The sequence below is a fragment of the Piliocolobus tephrosceles genome, chromosome 20 (assembly GCF_002776525.5).
Source record: "Piliocolobus tephrosceles isolate RC106 chromosome 20, ASM277652v3, whole genome shotgun sequence".
Classification (NCBI taxonomy): domain Eukaryota; kingdom Metazoa; phylum Chordata; class Mammalia; order Primates; family Cercopithecidae; genus Piliocolobus; species Piliocolobus tephrosceles.
The window spans coordinates 38,783,993-38,796,177 of NC_045453.1; the positions used below are offsets into that span (position 1 = coordinate 38,783,993).

At 45.8% G+C, this 12,185-nt stretch overlaps 1 protein-coding gene across 3 annotated transcripts; it reads right to left on the bottom strand.

The window, feature by feature from the left end:
* On the bottom strand, positions 1-11,177 carry GZF1 (GDNF inducible zinc finger protein 1). 3 transcript variants are annotated; one of them, XM_023191855.2, is made up of 6 exons: positions 11,028-11,177; positions 7,295-8,679; positions 5,940-6,034; positions 4,105-4,272; positions 3,299-3,456; positions 1-2,955 (listed from the first exon to the last, which is right to left on the bottom strand). In XM_023191855.2, exons 2-6 carry the CDS (start codon positions 8,656-8,658, stop codon positions 2,605-2,607), a joined length of 2,136 nt encoding a protein of 711 aa, XP_023047623.1. In that variant the 5' UTR covers positions 8,659-8,679; positions 11,028-11,177; the 3' UTR covers positions 1-2,604. The 3 variants fall into 3 exon arrangements, with proteins under 3 accessions (XP_023047623.1, XP_023047624.1, XP_023047622.1); XM_023191856.1 differs by lacking the exon at positions 11,028-11,177 and adding an exon at positions 10,816-11,025 and having other exon boundaries at positions 1-2,909; XM_023191854.2 differs by lacking the exon at positions 11,028-11,177 and adding an exon at positions 10,816-11,025.
* Between the last annotated feature and the right edge of the window lie 1,008 nt (positions 11,178-12,185).

Sequence of the window (12,185 nt, forward strand, 5' to 3'; positions counted from 1 at the left end):
TCCTTGGAGTGACAAGGTTTATTTAACAGGTTAAAAATTAAATTATACACTCAAATTTACTTGTTTGGATAATCACCTACAGCAAAATCACTTATCTGTAAAAATCACCTTAAATGTCTCCACCACACGACCCATTTTTTCCAAATGACAACAAAGAATTTGGTAAAACCAAAGGCTGCACATCCCTTTGGAGTTTGGGCTACAGTATTTCATAGAAAATGGCTGAAGTAAGCTCCTGAATGGCCCTTCTTGAGGCTCTGGGAGAGGCAGTGTGCCAGCACCTGGGCACTTTCCTCAGTACACATTTGGGACCAATCCACTCAGAGGGTGGCCTCGCTTCCACTCAGCATGGCTGTGCTTGGACTTGGAGGAATGGGGCAGATGCTCTAGGAGGTCCTCTGTAACCAGTTTCCTACAGGGTTAGGTTTCTCTCTCTGTTCTCAGAGACAGAGAAATGTATATAGAAGTCGTATCTTTGATGCTTACTTTTTACATTGAAAAAAGTGGCAGAGAACTCAACCACACTTACACATACCCCAGCCTGGTTGCGGCCTGTGCATGAGCAGAGGTCAAGATTTCTCCTCTCCAGAATCCCACTGCCAGAGACCAACTGGGATCCAAGGAGTTAAACAGCTTAATCCTAGGACTGTAAGAAATAAAGGCTTATGGACCCTGATTTTACATTTCATTATTCATGTAATTAAGCAAATGATATTTGTTTCAATTAAGAATCCTATTTCTGCAGAACCTAAATTATAACAGAAATAGATCTTTAAAAAATTGCAAAACTACTTTTACAAAGCAGACATTTATTAACACCTTTTTTTTTTGTAGAATTTCTAAAGAAACAAATTCAAGACAAAAATCCCTCCAGTAGGTAACAAAATAATCTATTGTTTCAATTCCTTCTGATCAAGTGACTTTATTCCATAAAACAGTACATCAGCTGGGTAGGTTCGGTCTCCTCTGGATGTGTGACAGTCATTATTTATTTGTTCTGTAAACCTAAGTAGGATACAGTGACATTGTCATAACTAAATTTGAAGTAAATTAGTATTGTGACCTGCAAGGGCAGGTGTGAAACATGTTATCAGCGCCTGAAACATCTTGTAGTGGTTTCACTAACATAAGTTAAAACATAAGCACTTAGGAAGAAAGTCTTCCCTCATTAATTTCTGGCATAGTGCAGCTACATCTTCATCCTGGAACTTACGGACAAAGTACCTTCCTCTTAGAAAATCAAAGTATTTTCACAGCAAGTTTAATAAATTAAAAATGTAAAGAAAAAAGGAACTAGTGAACAAAAGAATTCTCCAAGGTTCCCTTTTTAAATTAGTATGTTTAAATGTTACATGTGAATCAAAGCATTTCACAAGCATGTGGCACATACTCAAGGCCCTAAAACCAATTGTCACCGTTTAGCAAATACAGCAGAATTTGTCTTTTCATTGTGAATTTTTTAAAGCAATAATTCAGTCCTGCATGAAACAGCCAAAGGAGCATTTGAGACAAAGTTACTGGTTCTTCACAATCAAATCTTTAAGGCATAATCGGAGGTAAGTGTGCTGAGACTTTTGGTCCCTTCTTCTATGTTCTCACATGCTCCCAAGGAAACAGACATGTCAGTTACTTGCCTGTTTCCATCTCTAGGTGTGGAAATGAGAAGTCTGGGTTTCTGGAAATTACAGAAATCAAGTCAGAAAAACCTGGAAAAAATATTAATACTCTGTTCTACAATTTGCCACAGTCACCTCATTTTGCAAATAAAATGACTACACAACTTTCAAGTACTCTAAAGCATCTTAATTTTTCACGCCTCTGCAAAAAAATACTATATTGTTTTGCTAGACTCTTTGGTAGGACAGCTTTTACCTAATCTGATTTTTTTAAGACTGAAACTGAACAGCCTCATCTCATTTCTAAGTTGATTTTATGACAAACTTCCTAGCTGCATATGTGCTGAGATTACGCTAGCAGTTTTGCAGGTGTTCAATCTGTCATACCTTGTTTACTGCCTACAAATGGGGGGTGGGGAGAAATGAATGCAACCATTCATTTCTTCACTTGCATTTGAGGGTCCCCACAGAAAATCAGATTTGCTTCAATTCAACAGGGAAGAAATGGCTGAAAATATGTGGCCCCAGTTTTATTTCAGCTTGGAAGAAAAATACCTTAAAAGTAGTTATGAGAAAAGTAAACCCACATGGAAATATAAGGCAGGGTGAGAAGCCAGGAAGACTGCTAACGACAATATCAGGAGCTGGTTCAGTGCTCTGTACCCTGCAATTAAGACCAGCAGTTGTCTAAACAAGATAATCAAGAATTAGAACGATTAACCTACACCCTACACCAGAATTAAGTGAGGTTATGTTCACTGCCTTGTTTGTCAATAAAGTAGCTGAGATCATGCAGATCAGGATTTTTGAGGGAAAGCTTTTAAAATGCTGTGATAAAGCCGTGCAAGTTAGCAGAAGTTCAGGAAAATCTGCAGAGGCCGTTCTTGCCCACATCTTTGCACGTGAACAATTGTTTATCTTAGCCCCACATCATCTTGAGTTCAGTACCACACGCGCAGACTAACAGGATGAGAAGTGCTTGAAGCTCTTACTCCATGTTGCTCAAAGAGTGAAGCTGTGTGGGCATCGAGTCTGTCTGTGGGGTCAACTCACTAAGCTCGCTGATGGTGGTGGCCAGCAGGGTGTCCTGGGACACCACGGAGTCATCTGACTTGCAGGCTGTGTCTGCAGAACTGTTCTCCTGCATGGTAGGTACAGTGCCTTGGACTGCAGCCAGGTTGTGGAAATGGCCATTTTCTGCAAAAGACAGCAATTTATCCGAAAGTTTGGACGACACATACTCTTCATCAGGCTGTTCAGTCTTGTGTCCGTCATCGTTCTTGGGTGAGCCATCTACAATGACAAGGAAAGACTTCCATGGAGTATTCTTATCGTGTATCTATAAGTTAAACACAAAACAAAAGTCACTGAATGTATCTCTGAACAAGTGCATCTTTTAAAACAACAGTCCCTCTACAACTTCAATTTTCAACTTTCACTAATAAGTACCCGCCTGCCACCACCCTCACTGTTACAGAGTAGTCATCGTGGATTGTGCTTTCCCTGGGCCTTGGGGCTTCATTCACTCCGTTAGTGTTCCACTGCAGAGACAACCCAAGGAGAAAGTACCTGTTGTCTCAACCTCTAACCACCTTGGAGAATGGTGGTAGGTATTTCTCTTAAGGGTTCTGTGTATCTAAGGGCAGCAGCTCGTTTCTCAAACAAGCCAACCCATTGCTTACTGAGGTGTGCCGCCGAAGAGTGGACTTGTCGGTAAATGTCCTTCCGCACGCATTGCACATGAACGGCCTCTCCCCTGTGTGGATGCGGCGGTGGCGCTGGAGGGCGTTGAGTTGGGTGAACTGCTTGCCGCACTGGTCACAGCAGTAGGGACGCTCCCCTGAGGCAGGGAGAAAGGAGACTGCTAGTGGGTATCTTTGGCCTACTGTGCTTAATTCTGAATACACACTTGAATGAATGATGCTGCTGCAAACCACTGGGAAGCCTCAGCATCCAGCATAAGGAAGGTTATGTTGGGAACACCTTAAGGGCTACAAATCTATGTATATAATACCAAGAATGTATGGCCTACACCAAAAAGGGGCCAAGACATGTGCCTGCAGCAGGTACTATAACTACAGGAATGACACCTGTTTTCCACAGTGATGGAGTTAAAATTACAAGTCCCCTAACAACTGAATATGCGTGTGTGTGTGTGCATATACTAACATGCACAGATTATCCCTATGTCCACACATCCACATCCACTTCCTACATTCACACCATGACTAAGCTGTCTGTCCTTTTCAGTAAAAACTCCATGTAGCAAAGGGACTTAGTCTTCTCCCATTGTAAGTGCTCCCACTTTTCAGTTTCTCCGAGTTAGAAACAATCTCTAAAAAAATGCTATTATGACATACAAAGTTCGGCCAGTTTTCTTCAAAAGCTTAGTTCCAAGTAATTTACTGGTAAATCTACAAGTTTTGGAATTTTTTTTTTTTTTTTTTGGCCAAACTAAACTCCCTTCCCTGGGACATTCCAACCATACCTGTGTGGACTTTAATATGCTGGTAGAGTGAATTCCGCTGGGCAAAAGTCCTGAAACATACTTCACATTTAAAGGGTTTGGATCCAGTATGGATTCTATTGTGGTGTTTTAAGTACTCCTTAGAAGCAAAACTCTTGCCACATGTTTCACACATAAAAGGTCTTTCACCTACATGAAAAAATGAAATAAAATCATAAACAATACAGGCATTAAAAACACATGGAACAGTAGGCCTACACTGTTAAAACCCACGTGAACTCCTCAAAAGTGCCTGTAGGCAGCATGTTACATTTTCTAGTAAAAATTATCATAAAATATACATGTAAGATGCTTGCCACTTACTGAAAATTCGTGTAAAATATCCTTGGAAATTGCAAGAAAAATTCCATTTGACTAGAATCAAAGAGGTATTGTTTGTTCAGCTGGCTCACATTTTAGAAATTATTCCAAACAAGAAAATAATTTCGCAACTTCTGTTTGGAGGAACTGCTGGATTATTTTCAAAGGAACACTTCTATGGATCTTTATCAGAATAAAGGGGAAGTTGACAATGGATATATATCACTATTCTAGAGTAGCAACTCCAATCAACTTGATTGAATTGTAGGACAAAAGTTTTAAATACCATCTCACTTTCTGTAGTTTAATCCCACAAATCAGACTTACTAAATTATTAGCTGTGCTCCTGATTTCACAAACATCAAAATAAAAACAGTGACTTTAATAAAATCTTACCATATTAATATTCTTACCAAAGGACCAATTCTAACTTAATCCTTCATTATAACCTGACTTTGTCCCCAATCCCAAGCTTTCTTTAGACAACAATTCTACTCATTCTATAGTTGTAACTCATGTCATTAAATGCTAATTTCATGACATTAAATGAGAATTGCATTTAATGACATGAATTATGACTTCAGAATGAGCAGAACTGGTGTCTAATCACACAGACGTGGTGTCTAATGAGTCAGAGACATGTCATCTCTGTCTCACCTGCATTTGAACTTCAGACTTATAAGCCAGTGTTTACAAGTAAGAGTAAAAAATGCAAGCAAAGAAGAAACTTAGAAGAACTGGAACACTTCAGTGCTGTATGCTTCTGTATCTTCCACAAGATTCTGAACCTCAGGGTTACTGTGCTGAAGCAGAATAAAGCCAACTTAAATTTTCTCTGTCACATAATAAATCATAAAGACTTTGGAAAACAGAAATGAGATAATCTTACTACCTTAATATATCATAACAACTTATTTTCTTCTGGTCTTTTATGTGCGGTTTTCAATACAGTTGAGGTGAACTGTACGCTTAATTGTGCATTTTAAAGTTGAACATCCAAGTACAGACTTTTTCATGTCATTCAGAGCCCTTACTCCGAATAGCCGGGTCATAAGCCAGGGTATAGATTTACCAGAGTTTACTGGAGCACTTCCTTGTAGTTGGACCATCAGGCTGTTTCCCATTCTTAGTTAATACAAATAGGAAGAAGGGGGGATAACAGCATATAGCTCTTCCCATATGTTGGACAATTTCTTTAGGACAGAGTCTTAGAAAAAAAATTTTCAGTTAACAACAGTAAGAACTATTTTATATCTCTTGATACCTAAGACTTGTATGCCAGATCCTATGGCCTGGTGGTACGAAAGCCAAGGCCACATGCACACTAGCAACGAAGGCAGTGGGTGTATGTTTATTCATTTTGCTCACTTACTAGGAAAAGCTATATCATGGCTTTAACCTGCACCACCTTGACAGATGTCAACTTCAAAGTTAATCAATTGCATTTCCTTCTACATCTAGGAAAGACATTCAATCACAACAGCATGGGTATTTACCTGTGTGACACCTTTTATGATAAATCAGCATGTGGTTCTGAGTGAATCTTGCACCACATTCATCACAGACAAAAGGTTTTTCCCCTGTATGAATTCTGAAAGTACAACATTCAGATGATAACTTAGGATGTATTTCAAAGCTCACTTTGCAGTACAATTTCCACTCTATCCTGCAAAAATCATTTATTCCAAGAGACCTAATGAGAATGACTGTAGTGACAGGTCAAGAGCCCATAATCTCCATCCCAAAATAAACTGAGTTTCTGCACAAGGTCAATGGATCCACACATTTTCCCTAAGTCACTGACCGGAATGTTCATCTACACCTGCTCATAAGCCCTGCTGCTGGTGCTATAAGGCATGTGCAGGTAGAGACCAGGCCTTTGCAGATTTTTTAAAACACTAAAGACCACCATCTAATATTTGTAAAGCTGTCTCATACAGAATAATCAGCCACAAACACCTTAGGAACTACTGCTGATTAAGTGTCACATGATCAAAAATGTTACTCTCATTTCCTAATATGACATAACCGGTAGAGAAAGGAGAACTGTTCTCAAAATGCTGAAGGTGGCATTTTTAAAATGCATCAGCATTTTAATGTCACAACTAGTATGAAGTAGCAATCAACCATAATTTACTGAGCAATTCCTAAACCAAGTATTTTTAACTTATTAGATAAAGTAAAAGATGAACACCATGCTACTAACCCAAGAGTGACCTAGGTTTGAGGGCAGAACTAGAATAGAAGAGAAAACAATGACTTGTTGGGATTCCAAGAATAAATATACTAAGAACTATAAGGAAACTTATTTAAAAACATCACCAAACACCTACAGTTCAGAAACATATTAAGAAACAGAAAGCATTGTCTGTCCAGATTCTGGAGTGTAGACTGCCCAGATGGCACTTCCAAGCCTGAGAACCGAAAAACCAGAGACGAGTCCTAAAGCCCTAAATGGCATCTCACTGAGGTCTCTACTGAGACTGTGGGACCCGGGGGGTCACAGAACCCAAGATCTAAATGAAGAGTCAGGAAAGGAGAAATAAAGGCAACGAGGCCCAACTCTTCCTCCAGCACAGCGGGGCAAGCCCGTGGCCGCTGTCGCAGTCCCACCAGGGGGACGTCCATGCCAGCAGGGGCGCCCCGGGGGTCTCAGAACAAGGGAGCAGAGCCATCATTCGCAGCCCCTCTACCTTGACAGAGAACTCAACGCTGTCTCGAAATAAGCCCCCAGGTTTGGAGCGGAGAAATTAAGCAGTGAGCCATCACCGGGTCCAAATCCCAGGACGACCTCAGTGCTTGACACGCCCTTCCAGTGCGCAGGGACCCCTCTGGACGGCTCTATGCGTACCTCATGTGCGTCTTGAGCGCGGACGGCTGCGAGAACCTGGCGCCGCACTCAGTGCAGCCGTAGGGCCTGTCTCCCGTGTGTGTGCGCTCATGCAGCCGCAGCGCAGTCTTGGAGCTCAGGCCCTTTCCGCACTGGCCACAGCGGTGCCGCTCGCCTCCACCCTCGTGCACCTGCAGCACGTGCCGCTTCACGTCCTTCTTGCGCTTGAACTTCTTGCCGCACAGCTCGCATGGGAAGTGGCGCTCGCTGCTGTGCACATGGCGCTGGTGGCTCTTCAGGTTGCAGCGGTTGGCGAAGGTCTGGCCGCAGGTGTCGCAGCGGTACACCACCTCGGTGGCCACGCCGTGGCGGTGCTTGCTGTGCTTCAGGAAGCTCTTCTCATACAGAAACGCCTTCTCGCAAATGCTGCACTTAAAGTTGCTCTTCTTCTTCTCCCCTTCTTCGTCCTCCTCCTCCTCCTCCTCTTCCTCCTCCGGCCCTGCTTTCTTCGACACTTCCTCCAACTCAGCACCCACCTGGCAACCCTCATGTTTGGAAATTGGCTCCATCTCTGTGCCCACCCTGTCCGGGCTTTGGTCCTGGTGACACCTGTAGTCCCCCATATCACCCTCAGCACTTTTCTGCTGCTCTCGGAGTCTTCTGGTATATTTCTTTTTAGGGATCTCCACAAAGACCTTCTTCCCAGCCAACCTTCCACTAGCTCTCCTGATTTTAGGGTAGGGAGGCTTAACTACCTCTTTCTTCTTGTCTAGTTTGTCCTTGGACTTCTTTGGTGGCAAATCTGAAGACATGCCATTGCTGGCTCTCTCTCCTGGGTAGCCCAAGGAATCCGTGAGACCATTGGGGTGAGGGCCATCCGTGGCCACACTTGCCCTGGGGGCAGGAGCAGCACTAACTTGGGAGCCACTGCTCACCTCCACCTCCTGGGACTCTGAGAAATTTTGCAACTCCAAAAGTACCGACTCTAACATCTGTTTCTTTAACTGAAAACAAGTTTCTGATAAGTCCAAACATTTCAGCTTTTCAGCCATTTCCAGCATTCGCTGCACCCGATCTTCTTCCACCTGCACCTTTGCAGTGTAGACAAACTCAAGAAATGAAGCAAAGTCAGCAACCTGCACTTCATTTAAGTAGACATTAGTCCTAGTACCATCCCCACTCTTCTCGTTAAGGAATACTTCCTTAAAAAACTTGCTGGTGGCAGCCAGCACTGCCTTATGGGCCATGAAGTCTTTGCGGACGCCCTGATACTCCACACTGACTGTCACGTCACACAGGTGACCCAGGAGGCGAAGCTCATGCATCTCATGCAGTAGGTTAAATGGGGAGGATTTGGATTCCAGCAGAACCGCACCGCTTTCCATCTTTCTTCCTTCCAAAAACAGCTTTGAAAAAGAAACAAGAATTATGCATGAGCAACCACTGAAGCAAAAGGACTAAAATTTATGAGGATTCCTTCAGCAATTGAGACGATATAGACTCATTAACAACCTAGCTTTACTCAGGTAAAGATTCGAATGACATTTTACTTCTTAGCACAGTTTTCTAAAGTGAAGTTCCTCATGCATTTTCCTAAGGTAATAAATTGGCATGGAAAAAATAGTGTATTCTAAGATTTCCTCCAGTGATAAACAAATGATGGAAGCTGTGATTAGTGAAATACATTAACACGGTAATTTGCTCACCAAGGTCACTGTCTAATTTGCTTACAAATATAGACCCCAAAACTGTAAAAGAATTAATGGCAACAATAATGTCTAGTTCTTTGATCAGGACACCAGATAATTAAAACACATAGCCACCACCATCTGGGAGCAAATCCAAAACATTAGGGAATCATTTCTGCCTTTGAAAAGAACCAACTAAATAACTACTTTCCATGAGGAAAACTTCTTGGAAAAGTAGTTCCCAACATCCTAAACTCGTCATAATTTGAATTATTGTTACTCTACGGAAATAATGCAAGTTCCACAGCTTTTACAAGCTGTGTTACTTTGAGCAAGCAACTTTTCTGAACCCATTTCCTCCTCTGAAGAAGGCTGACCGGCTGTTACCAGGGTTCCATGAGCCTGAAACTTGCTGGCTAATTGTTATTGGTTTCCCACACATAGGCCAAGGTGCTACAGTGATCCCCATTTCATAGATGAAGACCTAACAGGGTAAAGCCAATGGCTGGTTGGGACCTGAGCCAGGCCCTGGTAGGACTCCGGATTCAACTCAAACTACTCAACACACTCTTCCCCTCAGCCTCGCCAAAGAGGCAAAGGGCTATCTTTAGCCCCTAAATCTTTCCACTGCAGTGGGTATGCAAATTTCACCAACACCACCTAAGGCCTCCAGATACCTTCACCCCCATCATCATTTCTGCTGCTTTGCCCCCAACTCCCTGAATATGTTTTCTCCACGAAGTTCGTCCCTGCCCTTCAGTTCCTGAATCTACCTTCCTCTTTAATTCCTGTTACCATCCATCCAAAGCACGTGCCTTCCTTCTAGCCTCCTTCGTCCAGACCACAGATGTCACCTCAGATTCACCATGTCTAGAAAAAAACTTGTCATCATCTTCCCTGAAAAACCAGTCCCACCCCTCTCCCCTTCTCTGGTCTCATCAAAGATACCGCTCCCTACAACCACCAGTCCCCCAAACATGCAAGACTGCCCTCTGGGAGTTCCGCTGTAAACAAGTACCTATGAGGTTTGATCAATGTCGCCTGAAGGAGACGCCACAGTAAACTGTGAGAACACTGACAAAGCCTAAGCAAAGGATCTATAAGAGTGGGGCGGGGTTTCAGTGGTCCCAGCCCCAGCCTGGGGAAACAAGGGTGCAGAGGGCTGTTTTAGTCTGATGCCCATAAACACTGCCAGCCCTGACTTCCCCAGACCTCTGCCAACAGGGCCCTCGAGGGGACCTGATTTCTCAATCAACAAAGTGGGTCTGAGCGCGATTTCCTATGTTGCTTGACCACTGGAGTGCAGACACTGGAGGTGGCGACAGGGCCGTCTGCGGCCGGTGACAGCTGTGTGTCCGCCGAAGCTCGTTGGCATTCTGGCCGCCTCCCAGTGCGCCCAGCATCTGCACCAACGTCGGCGGCCCCTGAATCCCCGAGGCTCACGGGGCCAGAACCCTTCCCAGGAGACGCTGCTACCGGCAGCCCCGTCTACGGCCACAGGGGCCGGGCTTCCAGGGGGGCTTAAAGCTGCCGCTGTCCTCGCCATCCTCACGGAACCTCCCACCCTGCCCGCGCCACTTGGCCTCCCCAGAGCCCGGACGCCGCTCGGCCACTCCAAAGACCACCCGGAGAACAAACTACTGCAGCCAAGAGAAGCCCTTCCTCTGCCTGACGCGCCGCCTCCCAACGCGGGCATCCGGGGCCGCGTGGATCAGGCCCTCGGGCCGCCCCCTGCCCCCGCTCCCACATCCCCGAGACCCCGCAGTTCCTCAGAGCAGCCGGGGAGCGCGGACGACAGGAAGGCGGCGGCGGGCGGCGAGGGGCCGGGGCCAGGCCTGCGGGCCGCGCACTCACCTCCCAGCCGGCGCCCCTGCTGCCGCCGCTGTCCGCTGGACCAGGCCGGTAGGAACGGCCGGCCCGGCTGGGCGGGGCGTGGCACCCTGCGCGGGCACCGCCGATTGGTCACTGAAGGCCCCTCCCCTCCCGCGGTCGGCCCCGCCCCTGGCGGGGCTGAGGAAGCGGCTGAGCGCACAAGTCGGGCAGCGGAGCGGTTCGGGCAGAGTTACCTGATCTGACGTACACTGGGCCGCGCGACTGACTGGCGACCCCGGATTGCGTCACCCGCCGCATTGCGTCACCCGCTGCGAGCCAAGGCCTGCGCCTGCGCAGGAGACACCGACGTCTGCCCTGCGGCACGCCACAGCGAGGCGGAGCCAGTAGCGAAGGGTCACGTGAGCTTCCGAGGCGCGTGGTCGTTTTCGCTTCTGTTCCTGGCTTCTGGCCGCGATTCGCCAGAGCTTCCTTGTCCCAGCAGCCTGCGGTCAGGGTGTGCCATGCAGTTCGCTTCCTACTAAGAGCTGCTCAGGTCCCCGAGGCCGAGCGCACCCGCAGGGCACTGTGACCACGCGAGGGACCTCGCGTTAAGCCGGGCTTGGAGCTAGCACTCGCCGTGGCTACTGGGGGCGCAGCCGCGCGCAGATGCCTCTAAGGTCGCTGGAGAACAGGCGCCAGGCGGGGCGGGGCGCGGCGCTCTCCTCTGGGGTGCTTTTTCCGCGGTGCCCCCGCCCCTGCTGGGGGACCCGGCGCGCCAGGAGCCAGGACTGCACCCTGCAGTCTTTATTGCAGGGTTTTTTTTTTTTTTTTCCAGGAGTTCCCATCCCTGCGAAGGCTTTGTTCACTACAGAACTTCCTCAGAGACCCATCCACTCTTCCGGGGAAAGCACAATTAATGCCCTAAGATTCGCTGACTCCTCGAAATCTTGCTGTTTCCACCAATTCTTGCTCAATACTAACTAAAGCCCGCTTTGAAACACCTGCCTTAAGTCAGACTTCCAGTTCTCCATAAAGTGACCTTGCCTTTTGATCCCATCCATTGCTAAAGCTTTGCCAGGTCATGCTGTCCCTTACTGTGGCCAGCAGTTAACTCAGCCTTGTCTTATCGATAGGTTGAGTTTGTAATGTTTGGGGACTGTCAGGACAAGTAAAAATTTAAAATAAGAGGTTTATTACTTCCTGTTGAAAATAAGAGATTTTCCCTCCCTTTTTCTTTGAACATTTACTTTTAGAAAACTGGTAATTAGTATACGTACTTTTTCCTCTCTTTGAAATATATAAATCCTTTTGAAGACTAGGCCTTTTTGTCCGCTTTTTAACTTAGATATATGTTTCTCTCTTTTTTTTTTTTTTTGGAGACGAGGTCTCGCTCTGTCACCCAGGCTGGAGTG

Bases quoted from the DNA above. Each gene is read 5' to 3' on its own strand.
- GZF1 (XM_023191855.2), bottom strand. From the start codon at position 8,658: ATGGAAAGCGGTGCGGTTCTGCTGGAATCCAAATCCTCCCCATTTAAC. The intron at 4,273-5,939 runs GTAAATACCCAT...TTTTTCATGTAG, and splicing joins TCATAAAAGGTGTCACACAG to GTGAAAGACCTTTTATGTGT. The intron at 2,956-3,298 runs GTAAGCAATGGG...TTTAACTTATAG, and splicing joins CTCTTCGGCGGCACACCTCA to ATACACGATAAGAATACTCC.